The 18,254-nt window shown below is 38.8% G+C and overlaps 2 protein-coding genes across 8 annotated transcripts; one reads left to right on the forward strand and one right to left on the reverse strand.

Moving 5' to 3' along the window:
* Window positions 1–930: 930 nt before the first annotated feature.
* On the forward strand, window positions 931–17,710 carry LOC133417685 (serine/threonine-protein kinase tousled-like 2). Of its 5 annotated transcripts, none has more exons than XR_009770383.1 (23): window positions 931–1,594; window positions 3,072–3,166; window positions 3,458–3,523; window positions 4,441–4,510; window positions 5,188–5,225; window positions 6,708–6,815; window positions 7,206–7,298; window positions 7,564–7,674; window positions 8,093–8,229; window positions 8,311–8,463; window positions 9,173–9,239; window positions 9,353–9,450; window positions 9,525–9,606; window positions 9,697–9,788; window positions 10,130–10,219; window positions 10,450–10,619; window positions 10,695–10,833; window positions 10,908–11,019; window positions 11,526–11,633; window positions 11,748–11,922; window positions 13,782–16,087; window positions 16,184–16,261; window positions 16,361–17,710. XR_009770383.1 is itself a non-coding variant. In XM_061705668.1 (21 exons), the coding sequence occupies exons 2-21, from the start codon at window positions 3,077–3,079 to the stop codon at window positions 11,919–11,921; spliced, it is 2,094 nt and encodes a 697-aa protein (XP_061561652.1). In that variant the 5' UTR covers window positions 931–1,594; window positions 3,072–3,076; the 3' UTR covers window positions 11,922–12,880. The 5 variants fall into 5 exon arrangements, 2 of the variants coding, with proteins under 2 accessions (XP_061561652.1, XP_061561651.1); XR_009770384.1 differs by lacking the exon at window positions 16,361–17,710 and having other exon boundaries at window positions 13,782–13,971; window positions 15,879–16,087; window positions 16,184–16,330; XR_009770382.1 differs by lacking the exon at window positions 16,361–17,710 and having other exon boundaries at window positions 16,184–16,335.
* Window positions 13,200–17,734, reverse strand: becn1 (beclin 1, autophagy related). Of its 3 annotated transcripts, none has more exons than XM_061705669.1 (12): window positions 17,605–17,734; window positions 17,316–17,448; window positions 17,033–17,097; window positions 16,892–16,950; window positions 16,370–16,463; window positions 16,137–16,273; window positions 15,874–16,068; window positions 15,369–15,515; window positions 15,093–15,242; window positions 14,737–14,797; window positions 14,509–14,651; window positions 13,200–13,937 (listed from the first exon to the last, which is right to left on the reverse strand). In XM_061705669.1, the coding sequence occupies exons 2-12, from the start codon at window positions 17,440–17,442 to the stop codon at window positions 13,769–13,771; spliced, it is 1,347 nt and encodes a 448-aa protein (XP_061561653.1). In that variant the 5' UTR covers window positions 17,443–17,448; window positions 17,605–17,734; the 3' UTR covers window positions 13,200–13,768. The 3 variants fall into 3 exon arrangements, with proteins under 3 accessions (XP_061561653.1, XP_061561654.1, XP_061561655.1); XM_061705671.1 differs by having other exon boundaries at window positions 13,201–13,937; window positions 16,370–16,460; XM_061705670.1 differs by having other exon boundaries at window positions 17,316–17,734.
* Window positions 17,735–18,254: the final 520 nt, after the last annotated feature.

An 18,254-nucleotide genomic window follows, 5' to 3' on the forward strand; every position in this document is an offset into this window, starting at 1 on the left:
ACAATTTATTTCATTTGTCCCATTACAATTTTTTCAACGTATCTTTTATGTATTTGAATAATGTTGCTTTTTCCTTCGAGGATTAACATTTTAAAAAAATGTCATTGAAATTAATTCGAACAAAAAGTTTCAGCTCTTTACACTCAAGAAGAGACTGAGTGAGATGAACCTTTCGAAAGGAGGAAAAAGAAAAAGCACTGTTTAAAATGAATTGGACTCCACTTCAGGTACCTCAGTATTTCTGAGCTTAAAAAAAATATTTTTTTTGGTGGCCTAGTATGCTAAATATTACTGCGGTACCGGATTACGGGTAACATATCTCCTTTCTTTTGGTAAAGGTCGGTCAGGAGTAACCTATGCTATATAAGTGGTTAAAAGTTGCATCAAGGCACTTTTCCTAAGCATTTTTAGTATTTGAACAAGGTTTCTTCCACGTGCTTTTGGGTCATCTCGCTCAGATAGGAAAGGAAAAGGAAAGTTCCAAAGCAAAAACCAGAATCTCAAGAGGCCCAGTGATTCTCAAAGCGTGGTTGGGTTACTTCAAAACGTACACGAGCTCCCTCTAGTGGTAGATGAAAGAATCTGCCTAAGTACAGTTCCATTGTATTTAACTTTTAAATGTAAATACATTTGCATTTTTCTTTAAGAACTTTTATTAAGAACTTTGATTTATGTATCATTTTTATTTAAACTTTATGTGATATATGAACGTTTTGGGGTTAATTGTTAAAGAGACTTGATACAATGATATTGTAATATAATGTATTGTATAGTAATGATATTGTATTGTATATTAATTATATTAAATAATCTGTACTTTTTCGGAATAAAACGTCTGTCTTTTTATTGATTGACAGCCTACTATGCTGCTGTATTTTAATGTTGGTCATGATTTAGGTGTTTTTTGTTTTTTTTTTAGGTGGTACTTGGTGGAAACAGTTTGAGAACAGACACTTTTATTCGCCCAACAGATCTTTCTTGGTTGTGATTTTGTAAAGCGAGTAGACGTCCAAGGTCGAGTCCTTATTTGCGTAAGCTTACTTTATCAGTGAAGTGAGCGGTGGCGAACCGGAGAGAGGCACCATCGAGCTCCCGGGGAAGCCCAGCGTCGACTCACTCTCTGCGGGGTTTGCAATCTATTGTTAGCCGCTCTGGAATGACCTCAACTTTGCTCCTTGTAAACATTTAAAAGAAGCTTTTGATCACGATAGAGATGAATTTAAAGAACGGTGCGGTGATGTGACAAGGGCGACAGAGGAGAAGGAGGAGGAGTGGGGGGGCCACCAGAGCCATCAAGGGGGGCTCCGGCCAGGTGTTATCCGTGTGTAGGCACCGAGACGCGGAGGAAACCCCGAGGATCACGGCCTCTTGCTCGGATGACACCGGCCACACTCCAGCTCTCAGCTAGCGTCCGCCAAGCTAACCAATGTCTTCCAAGGACTGGAAATAAACGTTGGAAATGGCTTGTTGGATTTCTTCATTGCAGCGAGTGCGTGGGACTTGTTAGTGGTTCTATTCGCCGCCGGATGGACACCGCGGAGCCGCTGTGCTTCGGGCCGTGATTGACAGTTTAAAGAGCTAAAGGCTGCCCCAGGTGAGACCAACCGGACGGCTAATGCTAACATAGACCAGTTACGGTTTAACTCGGTAAAACATTGTTTTGACACCAAACGGCCACTTTCATCCACATGGACTCCACAAACACTTTCTGATAAGTGCTCTTCAAAACTCGGACACCTTCCCCCCCCCGAGTTTGTTTGTATCGAAAATGTTAATTAGCATGCTAAATTTCGTAACTGTACAGCTAGTGGCTAACGTTCGCCTTAACGAATTTGTCATCGATGTCACAGTGTTGTTTCTCTTAATATGAAACAATATGCGTCATAAAAGGGGTTTCACTTTTGAGTCTGTAAAGTTAAAGTTTGAGGTTTTGTCTCGCAGTTAAGTCTCGTTATCTCCTGATTTAAAAGTCAACCGTTACTACGTAAATGTTATTTTTAGTTCGAGGTATAAATATGCAAATGAGTATATACCAGTTGATTTGTCAGTAAAGCTGTATTTTATTTTACTTTCACTAATCTTACTGTAATGGTCATTGAAGGTGAATTTAGACACAGTGGATAAAAAAAAGTCTGCACACCCCTTGTTCTAATGCTAGGTTTTTGTAATCTTAAAAAAAAATACAAATAAATCTGAGCAAAATAAATTGGTTCAAAAACTTTTCCATCATTAATGTGACCTATAATCTGTATGACTCTATTGAGGGAACAAAAAAAAAATCATTCCAAGATGGAAAGTAAAAATACACTGTGGTGTGGTTGTATGAATGCACATGCTGACACACAATGAACCAAGTACATTCAAACTCATATTAAAGTTGACATGTTCTACTTGCAACATGTGACTGGTGAATAAAAGAGCTTACAGCATTTTTACTCAAAAAGTTGTGAAGAAAAATGGTGATTTTTGCAATCATAAAGTCTGGGTTTTTACAAGAATACAGTCATATCACAGAAAAATTACCTGGGGGAAAAAAAGCTGTAGTAAGGCTGAAGTAAATATATATATATATCATGACAGAAACGCTCCAGAAGAAAAGTGCCTCTAATTAAAGCCAAATAAAGTTAAGATGTTTTAGAATTTGTTTCCTGGCATTTTAACAGGGAGGGTTGTAGACTTTTTTTTAAAGAAAGATAAGTATATAATATTACTGAAAGTGACATTTAATGTGATGGATTATAATGCAGCACATCTGTAAATGTTAGGAAATATCTGTTGGAATACGGAATCCATTCATTTTGTATACCGTTCATCCTATGTATGCGTAATCCAGTGGTTCTATTGCACATTGAAATTTAAGAGGAGTTAAGGATGTTTTAAAAACAAAAAGAAGATGTAGATGTGTTAATAATATATTATAATATATTCCCTTTGAGATAATTGGCTACTAAATTATGCAAATGGGAACACTGTTGGTCAGACAGCACAGGACAGGCAAGTTCAAGTTTGAGAGCATAATGAAAGTGCGCGTTTGTTTGTTACATTGTTATCTTTTGGCTTTATTTCTCAAGGCACGATGGAAGGACTTCACAGCCAGGCTCTAAGTTTGGACCCTCGCAGGCAGGAATTGCTCGAAGCTCGCTTCACTGGAGTTGGTGTGGCCAAGGTCAGAGATGTACCTTTTCAAGCTAAATATGCCTTTAAAGTGCCCTTTATATATATATATATTGTACACATTAATACAAATTTTAACATCCCCCTGATCTAAGCACTCACTCCACAACTTGTTTTTCATATTTTGATTACCTTGTTTTTTTAGCTACACCAAAGGGGTGCAATGAAGCCACATATAGAGAAGCATACCTCCAGCAAAGAGAATAGCACATATGTTATGTTCTAAGTATAAATAGCAGATGACTAATAGATCTAATGTCTTGTCTTGTGTTCTGCTTTCCAGATCAACAGTGAATCATCCAGCCAGTCTCTTTGCAGTGTGGGGTCCCTCAGCGACAAGGAAGTCGAGGTTGTTGTTTATTTTATTTATTTTTTTGCTGTACAATCACAGACTATCACTTTTAAATGGACACTTTGTTGAGAATTCATCTATTGTACAGTATGTATGATTGCTGTGTTATTTAGGTATACCTGCTCAATCCAGTGAGACTCAAAACAAGAGATTTATACAAAAAGGGTTTGTTATTCATCAGGATTACATAACCCATTGCTGTACAGATTAGGGATGCAGCCATCGAATATTTTTAGGATTGATTATTCAACCGATTATCCTATCCATTAACCGAGTAATCGGACTAAACAAAACAAATTATATTCACTGAAACTCCTGCCATTTAAAAACAATATATATATATATATATATATATATATATATATATATTTTTTTTTTTTTTTTTAATAATTTTTTCATGAAACACCCAAAAATATATATGTATTTGTTTTTCAGATTTAAATAAATACTTTTAATACACAACATTTTCATTTTATATATATATATATATATATTTGTTTTTTTAAACACACTTTCTTTAGAGCACCAGCTTGTGTATTGATTTTTCATATGTAAACACAAAGAGACAACATGGGAAGTGTGTTAAAACTGAAAATCGAGTTGACGCTGAACATAGCAGCACACCGCAGTGTTGGCTCGTCTTTGAAAAGTTAAAAACATCTGAAGCCATGTCGACCTCGTTCCATTATATTCTTACGTAATGTTGAGGCCAGTTATATCTGTATGCACAATGCTTCAAAAAAGGGGGGGATTTTATAACCACTTGGTTTGTGTGTGCGTGTGTGTGTTTGTGTGTGTTGTTGTCCCTTGTTCAGAGCACTAAACAAAATCCCACCTGATCGTACAAGTGAAATGTGTCTGATCCAACAGACCCAGAACAAAGGTGACAATGTGTTGACAATGTTTGTTTTCAGACACTGGAGAAGAAGGTCGAGCACAGAAGCAGGAAGAGAAAAGGAGACACGTGTGACACCAACCATCAGGGTTAATATAATTTTCCAGTAAACCAATCGCATGCAAACACATGGTGGGCGATGTAAGGCCTACGGCTCACTCTGTTCTTTAATTCATCATATTTGTTGCATTGATTTAGCAATTTCTTTCAAAATATTTCTCTCTAAATCTATATATTATTATTTTATCTCATGAAATAATTGATTAATTGGTTTATTATAATAACAAAGATTACACAAACATTTTACATTTTTAATGAATTGGGTGGATAATTAAAAATTGTAATAAAACAATATTTAGCAGATGAGCATGATTTATTTTGTTAAAATTAAACATTTAAAATACAAAAAGGTAAACTGAACCGTTTTTTTCATTTTAATTATTTAATTAAATAATTGGCAAATTTCTTGTAATTCAATTATGCATAAAATGAAATTTAGCATGGATTATTTAATTTTAAAAGGTATGTTACATAAAGTATAAAGATCCTAAAAGACCCTAAAATAAATAATTTTACATAAGTGGCTAATTAACTCGTCAACTATTTAAAAAAATATGTAATTACATTCATTGTAAACAATGCAATGAATTATTATTTAATAAAAATAAACCTTTACAAACGTGTTCCTAAAATTCAAAATTGAAATTCATTACATTCCCAAGCATGTCCTGTCTCCACTCTCATATGACTCTTATTTCCCATGCAGGAAAGGGACGAGGACACAAAACGAGTGATTACTTTGAGGTGAGCACGAATACGAGTCTCTCTCTTGCCTTCGAACCCTTCACTCGGCTTTCCCCCGTTTTAACGCTTTCTATCTTCTACCTCTTTCTTATTTCTTTGCACACTTGAAAACTCGTACCCGCTGTGCGGTCAGTTTGCCAGCAGCAGCGGTTCCGGCACCTGTCCGGCCCGCGGCATCCCCATGCTGGTGCGCTGTTGCTCTACCCAGCACTCGCTGTCTAATCCCTCGGTGAGACTCGGTTTAGCTCCTCAAAATGCGCTGGCTTTTAACACTCAAATCCTCACGGCCATTCCGAATATGACTTAAGATTTTCACACCAAACAAGTAAGTTCTTGGAGCAGTGGTTGTGGCGTGTCATTTTTTAAAATGTTCTATTTCCTTAAGGGCTGGGCGATGAATCGATTATATCCTTTAATTAAAATTTATTTCTTGCGGTTTTATTTTTTTAATAGATTTTTTTTTTAACAATTTGGTTGCTATATATTGCGAGTTTCCCGACCCCTAATGCTACATGAGAAAAGACAAATGAGAGAGCTGCCAACAAGCAGCCATGCCATGCCATTTTGACCACAAAAAAAAAGAGACAATTTATTTTCTTGTCTGTAAAGAAAATATAATATTTTGTACCAAGGAAAAAAAAAAAAACAAGCAAAACCTTCTATGGATAATATTATTGCCATGTGCTTTTTCTACAAGAGAAGATGATAAAATGTTTTGAGGGGGTGGGTGGATGGGAGATTTGATTTTAAGGCTGTGTCGCCCATCCCCAATTTCCTGTAGGAGAAAAAAAAATAAAATATATATATATATATATATATATATATATATATATATACTTTAAATGATAACTTTAGCGATAATTTACCATATTTATATCCTGAAATTTCTTTGAATTCCCATTTGTACTTTATGAGTAAGACTCATCACTTATATTTAACTTGTACTTGGTCTATGTATATTATTGACTTTTTCAATTTTTTTTGTCCTTTTAAATTTCTTCTCAAAGACTTATCAAGAATGTCAAACAAAGAGCATTTATTTCGAAATGTTATCTTTTCATATGAAACACAAATATTTGGAACTAATAATGAAACTATTTTTATTTGATAGTGATTTTATTTCAGATACTGCACAGCTTTTTTAATTTAACATTTTTAATACTGTAAATATTTATTTTGAGTACATTTTCTTTACAGTGCCAGCCAGCATACTAAACTCTATAATATTCTGAAAAATGATGACTTAATCAATAAGGTATAATTTATTTCTGAAATTATTTTGAATTACGATCTCTACTTTAGACTCATTGCTTAGATCTAATTTGTATTTGGTATATTTATATTATTGCCTTTAAACTCCTCTTCTCCTTGGTGTTTGTATAAGATTACATAATATTTTGAGGGGAATATTTTAAATCAAATACTTATTTTCCCTTTGATCAAGGGTCTTTTATCAATACTTCCTGTGTTGGTGTTTTCTAGTTCCAGCAGAGCAGTCCTTCGTCAGCTGGCTCGGCCCACACCGACTCTTCATCATGCAGCTCTGTCAAGATGGTACCCGCGCACTTGTGCTCCCACAAAGCCACCCAGGTAACAAGACGACATTGCACCCCCGAAATATGCCACAAAATTGCTCAGTGGAGTCCAATACTTTTATTTCCATTTTTAAAGCCAATATTACAAGGCATCTGGAACGTCTTCGCAGCATTTCACCTTTTCCATATTGTTTCACCACAGCCTTATTCCCAAAATGGAATGATAGTATTTTTCCCCCTGCACAAAATTCTACACACAATACTCCATAATGAAAATCTAAAAATGGAATTTGAGTTGAGAAGAACTACTGATGACATATTTCTCACTAGCTGTTATGGTGCTTTGAAATAAACGGCCTGACTGGACGAGGTCATGTCTAGAATGTAGGACGCCGTGAAGACCGAACAGAACGTGACAAACTTGATTTTGCTATCCTGGTCAAAGTCTGAGCTGACGCTGCTGAAGCTGACGGCGCTGGAGAGGAACAAGAACTCCGACCTGGAGAAGAAAGAGGGGAGGATCGACGACCTGCTGAGGGTAAGAAGGACACAATCCATTCTGTCTCGTTGGTTGACTTCCAAGTTGCTCTAACTTCAAAACGGGAAATAATGTAAAGTTAATTCATTTTCATTCGTTAAAATTTTTTTACCTTCGTGCATTTTATAAGTTGTCGCGTTATGAAGGTCAGTCCAATTATTTACAGTAGTTTGCAGGGCAGACCTCATTGGTCGGGACTGAGGAGCCCCAGTATTAAGTAAAACGAGCATTAAAAACGATGACTTGATAGCTGTTGTTGTTGCAGGCTAACTGCGACCTGCGGCGCCAGGTGGAAGAGCAGCAGAAGCTGTTGGAGCGCTACAAGGAGCGCCTCAACAAGTGCGTCACCATGAGCAAGAAGCTCCTCATCGAAAAGGTGTGTGATGTTCGTAATAGAGCCCTCGCTTTGTTGCTTGGAGCAAGCTTCAGATATGTCGCTGCTCAAGAAAAATAATGCCACGTACTGCCCTCGCATGTCACTTTCAGTCGTTCATTGAAAGGGCACACAGTCAAACACACAAATACAAAATGAGAACACTCACAAGTTGCTGCTGTTGGCCGCAACTTCCCGCCCAGACGCTCACACGCAGACTAATCGGCCAACCCAACTCTTGCTCCTGATGACGCTCACTCGGGCCACACCCCTTAAAGGCACACATCCAACATAGCAATACTACAGTACATATATTACACTATATAAATTTAGTCTATTTCTTTACATTCTCATGTTGTATTAGCCATCCATCTCTCTCTCTCTCTCTCACTCTCACCCTCTCTCACCCACCAAACGGCAGTCAAAGCATGAGAAGAGGACGTGCCGGGACAAGAGCATGCAAGATCGGCTGCGTCTGGGCCACTTCACCACAGTTCGCCACGGCGCCTCCTTCACCGAGCAGTGGGCAGACGGAATCGCCTTCCAGAACCTCGTCAAGTCAGCGCACGGGCCAGACGATGTTAGGTTTTATGCATCGGGCGTAGCTTGGTAGCCAGTTGTTATTTATGTACCTTTTAGGCAACAAGAGCGCGTCAACTCGCAGCGTGAGGACATAGAGCGGCAGAGGAAGCTGCTGGGGAAAAGGAAGCCGCCCCCCGTGGCCCAGATGCAGCCGCCCAGCACTGAGCACAACAAACGAAAGAGCAGGAGCAACGGCCAGGAGAATGAAGCGTAAGTTTTGTTTTTAAGGGGTAGGGTTACATTGTTCTTTTATTTTAACATAAAACTTAATATAGCATTATATATTAGAATACTGTAATACCTCGTTTATTGCCAAGGTTAGGTTCTGGACCACACCCGCCATAGGTGAAATCTGTGTAGTAGCGTGCATGCGCTGGCGTGATTCTCTCGGGGTTTTTTTATTTTATTTATTCCCGTGTCGAGACAATCCATGCTTAACGTAAAAAATCTTAACGCTGCTTAATGTCACCACACTGCGACCAATTGTCACCAAAATGTATGTGAAATTTTATGGACGTTAAACATTTTTCTCTCCATATGCGCTTGCTATTTTATTATTTAAATATTATTGATACTATAATTGTATTATTTTATTTAAACAATTATTTTTAATTTTATGTATTGTTCATTTATATAAATATTTGTAACTTGTAAACATTTTCTATTTATATTATATATTCATATAATAATTTTATCTTTATGGTATATTTTTATTATATAAATATTGTTCATATATTATTTTTCGCTATATAAAATGTGTATTGTGTACATGTTACATATCAAATCGATCATATTTGTACATAATATAAGTCATATTTATTTTAAATATGTATATATATTTTTTTTAATCACAGTCATATAAATACTTTTTTTAAATTGTGTTTTTCCCTTTGATCTGACGCCACTAATTTCTTCTCAGGCTGTCACTTGCAGAGTATCACGAGCAAGAGGAGATATTCAAACTCCGGATTGGTCATTTTAAAAAGGTAGTTCAGCTCCTCATATAAAAAAACAGAACACGCACAAAAAAAACAAAAAAACTTTAGAAGTCAATTGAGGCGTTAAAAGCAGCAAAATGATGTATTTGTGCTTCCTGCAGGAAGAGGCGGAGATCCAGACGGAACTGGAGCGGTTGGAGCGAGTCCGGAATCTGCACATCCGCGAGCTGAAGAGAATCCACAATGAGGACAATTCGCAGTACGTGTCATCCTTGCGAGTTACTGGCCATAACATTGGGTACACTTTCTAATGCCAAAGACGTCTCGCTGTAGATTTAAAGACCACCCGACGCTGAACGACAGATATCTGCTCTTGTATTTACTTGGAAGAGGGGGCTTCAGTGAAGTTTACAAGGTTTAGCGCCCGCTTTTTGTAATTATTACATCACATTAGATTGGAGTAAATTTCCTCTTGCTAATATGATTCTCTCCCCCCCCCCCCCAGGCTTTTGATTTAACAGAGCAAAGGTATGTGGCTGTTAAAATCCACCAGCTCAAAAAGAATTGGCGTGAGGAGAAGAAGCAGAACTACCACAAGTGAGTGCAAAGCCACCGTTTTGGAGATACCTTATTGGTTATTTACTCAACTGCACTCACTGTTATTACCGGGGAGGCCTTTATTTGTACAAATAATTGCCTATACAGTATCAGTAGTCCTCAACCTTTTTACACAAAGTACCTCAAAAAATAAATTTCCACGTGCCACCATCATTGCCAACATTAAAATACAGTTGCGTTGAATGTCCAAGTGTTTATCAAAAACGAGGCAAGTTTTAGTCCTAAAAAGCACCAAAAGTGCGAGGACACTAATGTGTACATTGCCGCTTCCAATTACTACTTTCCATTAAAAAATAGGACCCTATGTTTTGTCTTTTCAGGCACGCCTGTCGAGAGTACAGAATACACAAAGAACTGGATCACCCTCGGATAGTCAAACTTTACGACTACTTCTCACTCGACACTGACTCGTAAGTGCTTTCACAAAGTTTTTATGATAAAATTCTGTTGTTTTTAATATATTGTATGTTTATTTCTAACAGGCAGTACAACGCAGTAAAGTAAAGAAAAAAAATACATTTTTTGGCCAATTAATTAATGGGATAATTGGTAGAGTTTTAAAAATATGTGCTAGCTGCAGGCCTACAAATTTGTCTACATTGTTTGAAGTGACAAGAGTTTGTTGGTGTGATTTGCGCAGCTTCTGCACTGTTCTGGAGTACTGCGAGGGAAACGACCTGGACTTCTACTTGAAGCAAAACAAGCTTATGACGGAGAAGGAGGGCCGCTCCGTTGTCATGCAGATTGTCAACGCGCTCAAGTACCTCAATCAGATCCGGCCGCCCATCATCCACTACGACCTCAAGCCAGGTATTAAATATAGATGCTAAATCACTCGGCAAGTGTTTCTTTTTTGCTACTGCCAAGCCTGGTTTACCATTTTAGGAAACATCCTGTTGGTGAACGGCTCTGCTTGCGGCGAGATTAAGATCACCGACTTCGGCCTGTCGAAGATCATGGACGACGACAGTTACAGTTCAGCGGACGGCATGGAGCTGACCTCGCAGGGGGCGGGGACCTACTGGTACTGGGCTTCCACACACCATAATGATAGTTCGACACGTTCATATTTAAATACAAATGCCGTGTAACTTCCAGGTACCTTCCTCCGGAGTGCTTCGTGGTCGGCAAAGAGCCTCCTAAAATATCCAACAAAGTCGATGTTTGGTCACTCGGGGTCATCTTCTATCAGAGCTTATATGGACGCAAGGTAATAGGAAGTCCAATGGAATGTTGTTCCATCCCAACAACATAGAATTAGAAGAATACAGTCATAGAATTTAAAAAAAGAGAATAAGGCTGTAATTTTCTGAGGAAAAAAGTCTTAATTTTCAGAACATTCTTGTATTATTACAACGTTTTAGTATTTTATTTAATTCGGGTAATATTTGAGGTGTTTATTTTTGTATTGTTTAGCTTGTTTTCCTCCTGTAAAAATGGGATTTCTTCTCAGAAAAATGCGCTATTCCCAAAATACTGTAGATGTTTTTTTTTTTCTTAAAAGTTCCAATTTATTCTCTTATTTATGACTACAAGTTTTAGTAAGTCTTTCTTTTGTCGGGGGGGGGGGGGGGGGGGGGTCACTTTTGCGTTTTGCACTCTTTTCCTTTGAATAAAGTAAAGTAAAACTACTAGAAGAAATGCTAGATGACCGCAATGTATCTTCAGATGGCCTCTTGTAGCATTTTTTTTGCATGCTTTTTCCCTTTCGTCCAGCCATTTGGTCACAACCAATCCCAGCAGGATATCCTCCAAGAGAACACCATACTCAAAGCTACCGAGGTGCAGTTCCCCCCAAAACCTGTTGTCACCCCAGAAGCAAAGGTATGGCACACAAACACAATAATAGTGTTTCCCAAACTTTGAGCCATACAGTAGCACCTTGACCCATTCCACCTCCGGGCTGTATGTAGTCACTCTTATTTGATGCCTTAACAGACTTTCATCCGTCGCTGCCTGGCTTATCACAAGGAGGACCGCGTGGATGTGCTCCAGTTGTCACGGGAACCTTACCTAATGCCTGCCATCCGAAAGACCCTCGCCAGCGTGCCTCCCACTACGCCTCCTTTCCCTTCCACTTCCAACTGCTACGGCAACAGCGCCTCCAACTGAAGTGAGACCCTGGACGTAGAGTGTCGTCGTCCAAAATGAAGCCTTGCTCTTCGGTTATGTGGAGTTGCTGTATGCATGCTCTAATGCAGGGGTGTCAAACTCATTTTTGTCGCAGGCCACATTGTAGATACGGTTTTCCTCAGATGGCCATTATAATTGTAAAACCATATCAATGTTTAATCTCCTCATCATATTATAACACATAGACAACAAATTGATGGATAACTAGTTTTGAAATCAGAAGTCAAGGATAATGGTTTGTTCAACTATTGTTCAAGTAACTGTAAAAGGGGTTTGGAGGCAAAACATGCTTACAATAGTTCATTACTATTTATTACATATGAATATTATACAAAAATTTGGAACACATTTTAGCAAGAATCATGGAAGTTGACACACATGATTTCCTTTTGCGGGCCACATAAAATGGTGCGGCGGGCCGGATCTGGCCCCCGGCGGCCTTGAGTTTGAGACGTGCTCTAATGCCACGACTCATTTTAGGAGCTTTATACATCAGTGTTTCCCAACCTTTTGTGAGCCAAGGCACATATTTTACATTAGGTAAGTCTCATGGCTTACCACGGAGCAAAAAGGAAGAGCATTTAATTGTTGTGCCTGTCACTGTCTGTCGCTGGCATAGATGAGCCAAGATTATTTTTTGTGCACAAATATTTTTCCGACCAATGAAGTGAAATTGGATCATTTCCTGTGGCACAGTTTGGGAATTACTGCTATAAAACACCCACAAATTTGCACATGCTACATGCATCTGTTCTGTGGAAGGTTTATCTGAATGACGGTTTGAAATCTATTTTTCTCCAGGCAATGCAAGTATTAACCCTCCCACACCATCCATAGACCTTTATTGGAAGGGCTCCCACTGCAGTGACTGAAGACCAAAGTATAGAACAGTGGGTGGAGGGCATATTATTTAAAATATTAAACTGGAAGCAAGCTGTCACCTGCTTATTTGAATATGAAATATCCCACCGAGCCACCTCTGCTCGAAATCATTCTTTTAAGAGTGGCTGGGGGCTCTATGAGTGAATGAGTGTTGTGAAGAGAGAAAGTATTCTCAGCAGAAGTCATTATAGTATGTAACCAATAAAATAAATATTTGGTTACCCCCCATTTTGCATGTTTTGATACCGGAATGTCGTGTATAACAGATAGATGAAAGTTCATGCTTTGTGTTTTTTTTTTTTTATTATTATTTTGGCCTCAATATTTCCCAAAACTCAACATTCCTTAACCCCTAAAAACTCCCTCAGTAACACACCCTGGAAAGTTTTAAAAACTGAGTACCCCACAAAAAGTCTCAAGAACCCATGCCTAAAATTGAGAAAGTTGGCCATTTTTGGGTGAATTCGACACCAAATTAAGAGCAAGTGTGAGGGCATGTTCATCCATGTGCTTTTATTAAGGTGTATTTTTGATATAGTCCATGTTTAGAAGTATACAGTACTTCATGCATCTGACAGCAGCTTTTTCTAAAGAAAATGTTTATTAAGTTAAAGTATCAGTGCAATTTCTAAATCCTTTCATGCGGGACTGGGGAAACGTCAAGAAAGAAGAAAGAAAACATCATGCAACATTTGAACGTTTACTATTATGTATATTATGGGGGTTAAATGTTTTGGGCTAGATTCCCCCACCCCTGATTTAATGAAACCAACAAAACCTAAGTATTCAGAGAATATAAGTTGTACTGTGGTACAGGTGTATGTTTCAGGAGGGTTTACATTCAAGTATGGGGTAAAAGAGTATCACAGGCCACCGCACAAGGTACGCTTTTTCCAACACTGTTCCATCAGCAAGTTTCTTTTGTCGCGCCGTCTCCGTGGCGTTTATCTGTTGTAGAACTGCGAGGTGACCCAGGCCAGCCCCCATTTGAGGTTGGTGAGCATGAACTTGAGCGCCTTGGTCCACTGCTCCTCTGAGTTGAACTGAGTCTTGATGGAGTACGAGCCGCCGCTGCCGCCCGTGTCCTCGATCTTGCCCTTTTCCACGTCCATCCTGACGTCGCGCACACACGCACATCCAGAGATGTGTAAGTACATAGTTCCTCAAATAGTGGCTGTTTCGCTAGTCCAACAGATGTCGTGCCCCAATTAGACTAAAGCCGTTTTTTTTCCAGTGAGGAAAAACTGTAGTACAGTGGTGCCTTATCAGTCAATTTTCCCTATTGACATTAATTGAAATGTCAATGGCTGTTCCAGCCTCCCCCACCAATTTTTATTTTATTTTTTTTTACCTGTTTTTAATAAAGAAAAGTAGCACTGTATTTCACTCAAAGAAAATAATAAATCTTGATAATGTAAAGAAATGCAATTTTATAGTGTAATTCATGTTCCATGGAAACCGAGAATAGCGAAGATCTGCGAGTAATTTTCTATAGATGCCTCAACATGGTGTCAAAGCACTACATGAAACTCAACTCAAATGTATTTATTGAGCACTTCCTACTTCTGCAAGCATAAGACCCCACACCTCGTTTAAGAGACTCCAGACATTCCTCTGTAGGTGCTGCTGTTTAATTAGCAACAAGAGTTTTCAATTTGTTGGCTGGCAGCTACGATCATCTGACCTGTATGGAAGACAGAAGCCGGTGTCGCCTTTTTCCACCTCGTCTTTGAACTGCTGCACGCAGTCCAGGAAGGCCACCATGGCGTGGTCGAACTTATTGTCCCAGAAGAACCTCAGGCCGCCCGAACAGTACAGCGGAAGTTCCTGAAACAAAAAAAAAAAAAAAAAAAAAAAAAGGAGCAGAGACTCGAGAGAGTGAACCTGAAGGAGAGTTTCAAAGGATATCTACCTTTGACTTATCTGTTAGAGACTCCAGGTAGGAATGATTTCCGTAGGGCACGAGGCGATATCTGAGGAGAAAAGAAAAGCCACAATATCTAATATTAGGTAATTGGTCCATTAAAATGTATTTATTCATTCATCTCATTAAAAAAATGTCAGTTGATTTATTGTGAAGAAGAAATAAAAATATTAGCAATATAAACTATTTTACAGACATTTATTTTACTAGTTGGTATATTAAATATAAATACAAAAATGCAAAATAAACTCCCCTTTTTCTTTTTTTTTTACTTCTGCAAATGATACAAAGGAAGAAGGTACATTATTTAGCATTATTCTGAGCACCCATGTGAGCCCCCCGACCTCTGGAAGCGCAGCCCCATCTTGTTGGCCAGCGCGTGCAGTAGCAGCACCGTCTGCCCCCAGGCCGCGTTGATCTCGTTCCACTCCACGGGCACGCTCGGAAGTCGACCCAAACGGAAGTTGTTGATGGTGCCGAACTGGCCGCTGTGCCTGGGCGGGACGGAACCATTCAAACATTGAAAGTATGTTGCAGACCGGACGCAAAATGTCATTCAGTGAGCCCCAACGTCCAAATGGTCCCACTTTGGGGGCTGCACTGTACCACGCGCCACCGACCAGATGTGAAAGGTGGCGTTGAAGACGTTGGTCTTCTTGAGTCGATCGAGTTGAATCTGGCAGTAACGCATCTGGTTGTCCACGCTCTTAAGCTCGTCGTCCAGCTCCAGCTGTTGACGTTTGAACTCGCTGTACTCTTTCTGGTACCTGACATACAAAATACACCACAGTGTACCCCCCTAATTTAAAAAAAAAAAAAAAAAAAAAAAAAAAAAAAAAAAAGAGTATCTAATAGGAAAATATTTTTGTTTCAGCTGCGGTGGTTTTTAAAGTGCACTAAAATTTGAGTTGCCTACTACATACTAGTACTACTAGTGAAGCGCTAGACGTTAACTCACAGAACTTTATAATGTCACTAGTAGTGCTTGCAGCATGCAGCTGTCGACTTGTGCAGTTTTCCCCTTCAGTAACATGTAGTTGTACTACTAGTATACCAAATTAGTACATTAAGATGGATATCAAGGATTTATAATAAATGCCTTTAAAATGCCCCTGTGCAACTCACTGCAGCTCCTCCGTCTCCAGCTGCTGGGCCTGCGCCCGGCTCTGCGTCAGCTCTTGGGCCACGGCGGCCCGTTGCTCCTCGACCGCCTCCAGCTGCTGCACCAGCGCCGCCTCTTCCTCCTTGAGATGCTGCAGCTCGTCCAGCAACGTCTCCTCGTCCGCCACTTGCAGCTGCGACAGGAGCTCCAGACACTGCCTGAACACAATGCAACAAAGTAAGTCCGTGGCCCAAAAAAATTTGAACTTTTTCTTCATTTTACGCACTTGTAATTTTGACATTCATTCTCAGTGATGTTGAGCTGTGTGTCCAGGTGGTCCAACAGAGTGTCGGTACATTCCTCACACAACGGGTGGTCCACATCCGTCTGACCGGACATGATGTCAAACAGGTTACTCGTCACCTGCGCAACAAATACAATCGTTAAAATCAACAGAGATCGAATACCGTGCATCATTTGCTATTTGACAGCTTGTCTGCTATTTTGCAGGCACGTCACCTTGAGTCTGCGGCTTAGATTTTCCATGGTGCCTCCGTCGGAAGCGTCGCCGATCAGCGTGAAGCTGTTGGCGCTCTCTGTGGACATCATCCTGCTGACATGGCCCACAGTGAAAAATAGCTACACTGTATATCTCTCAGCATACTAGTTTTAGCATGATTTTACAGGAAATAATGTGCCTCTAATTTACCCCAGTAGAGTAATTTGCGTAACCAACTTCGGTATTTTTTACTTTCTAGCAGAAGCTAGAGCTAATTCATAATTCTTTCAACAAGAACATTTAATTGTACACTTTGATAAAGATTAAAAAATATATACAAATAACTATTGGAAATTGTAGAAATTAAGATAATTACCATATATTTAAGTAATATTTAAATAATTGTGTATCAAGTTGACAAAATTCAAATTCTAAACAAATATGTACAAAACTAAAATTCTAAACAAATTTACAAAATACACAAAAATATTTATTATATAAAATTATAATACATTTTTTAAAAATAAAATTAAAATGCTTACCGTGCAGGTGGGATGTATTTCCTTGACACGCCATCTTGCTTGTTTTCCGCAAATGTCTCCTGAAATTTAAATGAGTCTGAATTAATTTTATAGGTTAAAATTACTGCAGTAGAGTACAGTGCAAGGTGCATTTATATTTACCTCTGTTGTAGTGTCTCCTTCACCGCAGTCTGCCTGTTTGCTAGGCGTGACAGTCACCAAAGGAGCTGAGGGGGGCCATGCAGAAGCAACACATTGTAACAGAAGGTAGAGGACAGCAACAATAAAATAGTATTCAAATAAAATGTAATTTTATTTGATTGTAAAGGAATTATTCAGATATATTATTTGAACTAGAGGAGGATTTTTTTTTGGGGGGGGGGGGTATTTGGTGTGAAAAGATTGAGAACCACTGCATTATATTATTGTATTTAACAATACATACCAATCAGTTCGTTGATGGTGACCCGGTCCAACACATTGAAGGACGTGTCCAGCTTGAGAGGCTGGCAACACCGCTGACAAACGAAGCTAACTTGCATCGTTGTGCTCGATGTCTTGGAGCCCTCCATCACTTACTACATGTAGAAAGAAGTGGGGGAGGGGGGGGGGTAGCTGAACAAAAACTCACAATGTATCCCGAGTTCGTTTCATCGTGTCGCTGAGTTGATTTAGCTTGATAGCTCGTAGCTAGCAGCGACATGCTAGTGAAGTCATTTAAGATGTGCGGTTACCTTAAAGCTATATGAATTCATATAATACGCCGTAGTAGGGAAACACTGTGGAAATAAAATGTGAATAAATATGTAAACAATTGGCGTGACTGTCGGTGTTCTGCTTCTTCACATCCGTATTGATGTTTACTTCCTCTTCTTCTTTAAAAAAAGAAAACCGTAGTAAACAATATAAGAGTGCATAGCGCCCACTACCATAATGGTGAAATACTACAGGTCATTTCCATTTTATTGAAGGATTCAATGATGCAAATCGGAAACATTCAAGATGAATATAATTATAAAAATATTTTATTATACAGCTGGGTGGGATAAAAGTAGACATACACTTTTTTAGATTAACGTAATTAAGGTAGAAAAGACAGAAACAATGTTGTATGATAGAAAAGACAAAGGAATGAAGAAAGGTAACAAGGTTGGGAAAAAATGTTAACCCTTTAGTAGACAAGAGACAGGACAAGCACTTTGGGAATAATGCAAGCTTGATTGAATTGAATAGAAGTAGTCCAAACACAACGTGACTGCTGCTTTTTAATAAGTGTCTCCGTATTTCTACTTAGGTGACGTCTATGCAACTGGCGCGCCCAACAACAGTCATCTTAGTGATATTAAAATATCAGAGAAAGAGAAACAGACCTTAAGGTATACAT

Source organism: Phycodurus eques, chromosome 19 (assembly GCF_024500275.1).
Source record: "Phycodurus eques isolate BA_2022a chromosome 19, UOR_Pequ_1.1, whole genome shotgun sequence".
Classification (NCBI taxonomy): Eukaryota; Metazoa; Chordata; class Actinopteri; order Syngnathiformes; family Syngnathidae; genus Phycodurus; species Phycodurus eques.

Bases quoted from the DNA above. Each gene is read 5' to 3' on its own strand.
- LOC133417685 (XM_061705668.1), top strand. From the start codon at position 3,077: ATGGAAGGACTTCACAGCCAGGCTCTAAGTTTGGACCCTCGCAGGCAG. The intron at 9,607-9,696 runs GTTTAGCGCCCG...CCCCCCCCCCAG, and splicing joins GCTTCAGTGAAGTTTACAAG to GCTTTTGATTTAACAGAGCA. The intron at 11,020-11,525 runs GTAATAGGAAGT...CCTTTCGTCCAG, and splicing joins AGAGCTTATATGGACGCAAG to CCATTTGGTCACAACCAATC.
- becn1 (XM_061705669.1), bottom strand. From the start codon at position 17,442: ATGGAGGGCTCCAAGACATCGAGCACAACGATGCAAGTTAGCTTCGTT. The intron at 17,098-17,315 runs GTATGTATTGTT...GGCCCCCCTCAG, and splicing joins CACCATCAACGAACTGATTG to CTCCTTTGGTGACTGTCACG. The intron at 14,652-14,736 runs GTAGATATCCTT...TTTTTGTTTCAG, and splicing joins CTCTAACAGATAAGTCAAAG to GAACTTCCGCTGTACTGTTC.